The 2884-nt window shown below is 49.7% G+C and overlaps 1 protein-coding gene across 1 annotated transcript; it reads right to left on the reverse strand.

The window, feature by feature from the left end:
* On the reverse strand, positions 1–1906 carry LOC121762380 (formin-like protein 8). Its single transcript, XM_042158245.1, has 2 exons — positions 1505–1906; positions 1–1420 (listed from the first exon to the last, which is right to left on the reverse strand). The coding sequence occupies exons 1-2, from the start codon at positions 1849–1851 to the stop codon at positions 286–288; spliced, it is 1482 nt and encodes a 493-aa protein (XP_042014179.1). The 5' UTR covers positions 1852–1906; the 3' UTR covers positions 1–285.
* Positions 1907–2884: the final 978 nt, after the last annotated feature.

Below are 2884 nucleotides of genomic sequence, written 5' to 3' on the forward strand. Positions count from 1 at the left end.
TTTACTTGTACTCACATTAAAACTAATTCAAGTTTTACATAAAATTGGCAATGAAAAAGTAACAAGGTGGGCCCCATTTTCACTACCTACCTTCATTTAAATCAAAGTCAAACAAACATTTCTTAAAACTCGTGTCAGGTTAAATTGACCCGAATTATCTGGGACGGAGGGAGTAGTTTTTAGCGCTTTTTCAAAAGTCGGGCATCTACCATCTAAAATCGTCATCGGAATCAGAGGTCGTCCCAAGCCTCTGCGTCGCGAAATAGTTCTGCAAATTTTGAAACCTCACAGGCTACCTCGGCGTCGGCGACAATGGCGGCGACGCGCCACCTCTTTCTTCTCCAACTTCTTCCTAATCTCGCAACAGACTCGATCCTCACTCTCCAAAAATTCCTTGACCATCACAAACAGCTGCAACGGATTCCCCCCTTTCACACCCCTCTGATAATAAACGTTCGTCTTCCTCATCAGCTCAACCACCCTCCTGTCCTCCTCCCTCACCACAATCAGCTCCTCCTCGCACCCCTCCAAGAACCCCCACATCTCCGCCGTAAATATCCCCACCTCCCCGCCCTTGCCCCGCCTCAGCAGCCGCTTGATCTCATCAACCCTAGCCGCAAGGGCCTCGCACGTGCCGGTCAAACCCTCGTAATCCACACGTGCGGCTCCCTTCACATTGCAAAACTCCGCGTTTAGAGCCTCCACCACCGGCAACCCTAGCATCAGGCTCTTTCTCTCCTCCATATCTGTTTCTTCACTCTTCCGCTTCCCCTCCTCCGATTTCGCGACCTGCTCTACCACGAAGTGGAGCAGCGTGGTCTTGCCGTCGGCGCTCTTCACGTCGGAGAGCCTCCACAGTAATGTGAGATTGAATCCCTGCGCGTTTCCCCAATTCGTGCCGGTGTTCAATCGATTTCCTGCTTTAAGGATCGCTTCGAGGAATTTGAAGAAGACGCCGCCGCTACGGAGCTCGTTGCAGCCTAGCTCGCAGGTCTGCAGCGACTCCTTGAGATGGAGAATCTCCGGCTCGTAGCTTTCTCGGAAGAGCATGGTGTTGAATCGGACGACCGCTGATGGGATTGCTCGTAGAATGTGGTGGAGGAAGGCCTCCGCGTCGGTGAGTTTAGCTGGATCGCCGGTGAATTGGAGGATTTTGGTGGTTTCCTCTTTTGTTGGGCAGATTTTGGTCAGTTTCTCTAGGGTTTCGGCGTTGAGGCCTCTTCCCTCCATGGCTGCTTCCACGATTTCTCTGCGTGAGATTTGCAGAGATTTGATGACGATTGCTGTGTTTTGGGATTTTCTCGGATGGAGAATGAATGCTTGTGTTGATGGAGCTGCAATTGAGCTTGAGTTCTTGTTTCTTTCACTTGGTTTCTGATCGGTATAGCCGAAGAGTGCTTCCATCAGTTCATCATCAACCCTAATCATAAAAAAAAGGATGTTTGTTCAGTGATCATAATAGAAACAGCAACGAGACATCAATTGAGATTGTGAATTTAATTACCTAAATGAGCCATCATTGATCTCATTCCACACCATGGAATGATCAGTGTCAGCTGTAACTTTGTCCCAATGCAAGGGCTTGAGCTTGGTTGTGTGAACTCTGTTTTCTTGAATTCTTGGAGCAATGGGTGGCTTGTGAGATGACGGGGTTAGTTTCTTTGTTGGTTGGGGTGGTGGAGGTGGCCTTGATTTTGGTGAAGGTGGTGGTGTTGGCCTTGATTTTGGTGGAGGCGGTGGTGCGCGCCTAGATGTAAGAGAGATAGAGGGACAATCTAAAAAAAGAATACACTTAGAGCATCCAAATGGTTTTCGCCCAGCCATAGCCCAGCCACAAACTCCTACTGCCATATCATCAGCACTAAAAATCCTCCTGTCACATCATTAAGACAAGCAAATAGCCCAGCAATAGTCTAGCCACATCACTCCTAATTATATAAAACAAATAATTGACAATCACACAAAATACGGAATTTAATTTACGACACAGATACGAGAAAATTCAATAATATTATTTAAATTAAAAAGTACATTAAAAAAAATTCATTAATTTTAAAAAAAGTACATTAAAAAAATACATTAATTTTAAAAATTTTACATTATTTAAAAAAAAACCCGACCTCTGCCTCACTCATCGTCTCCGTCGCCACCGTCGCCGCCGGTACCCCCCGTGCCCCCCGGTCTTCAAATCGTCACGCATGCTCACGAGCAATGCGTGAAGAAAGCTCTTCTCTTCGGGGTCGTCTGCCGCCTTCCAATCGGCTAAGATCTTGACCATCTGAGCACGCGTTTGTTGACGCGCGAAGAATTTGAGATCCTCTGTCGACTGGCCAAGGGGGGATGCCGACTGGACCTCCTGAGACCCCCCCTCGCCTCCCGTTGCGCCTGCCTTTGACCAACCGGGCTAGTTCGGCGAGCGAACGATGGAGGGGACGGGAGCTCCTGAGCACCCTCGGGGAGGTCGTGGGAACCACCGCTGCTGCCGCTATAATCACCGGTATAGTTCAGTCGTTGCTTCTTCTGCCAGCCAGCGTCGACACCTGCCCGGAACTTCTCGGAGTCGTTCAGCACCTCATAACAGTTCCAGTAGGTGAACTCCTTATACAACCCGGGCTGGGGGAAGGCTTTCTCCGCTATCCTCCTGCAGTCATCCTCCGTTTAGCCACTGCTCTGCATGCGGAGGGCGTTGGCGTACAAGCCCGAAAATCGGGAGACCCCAGCCCTGATTTGGTCCCACGCCTTCAGGCACTCCTCCCCGTTGCGCGGCCTCCCCTCCGGGCAAAATGTCTTGTAGGCTGCTGCTATTTTGGCCCACATGTTGACGATCCTCTGATTGTTCGAAGTGAGGGGATCATCGCAAATACTCACCCACGCCTTGGACAGC

The sequence above is a fragment of the Salvia splendens genome, chromosome 13 (genome assembly GCF_004379255.2).
Source record: "Salvia splendens isolate huo1 chromosome 13, SspV2, whole genome shotgun sequence".
NCBI lineage: Eukaryota > Viridiplantae > Streptophyta > Magnoliopsida > Lamiales > Lamiaceae > Salvia > Salvia splendens.

Bases quoted from the DNA above. Each gene is read 5' to 3' on its own strand.
- LOC121762380 (XM_042158245.1), bottom strand. From the start codon at position 1,851: ATGGCAGTAGGAGTTTGTGGCTGGGCTATGGCTGGGCGAAAACCATTT. The intron at 1,421-1,504 runs GTAATTAAATTC...TTTTATGATTAG, and splicing joins ATCAATGATGGCTCATTTAG to GGTTGATGATGAACTGATGG.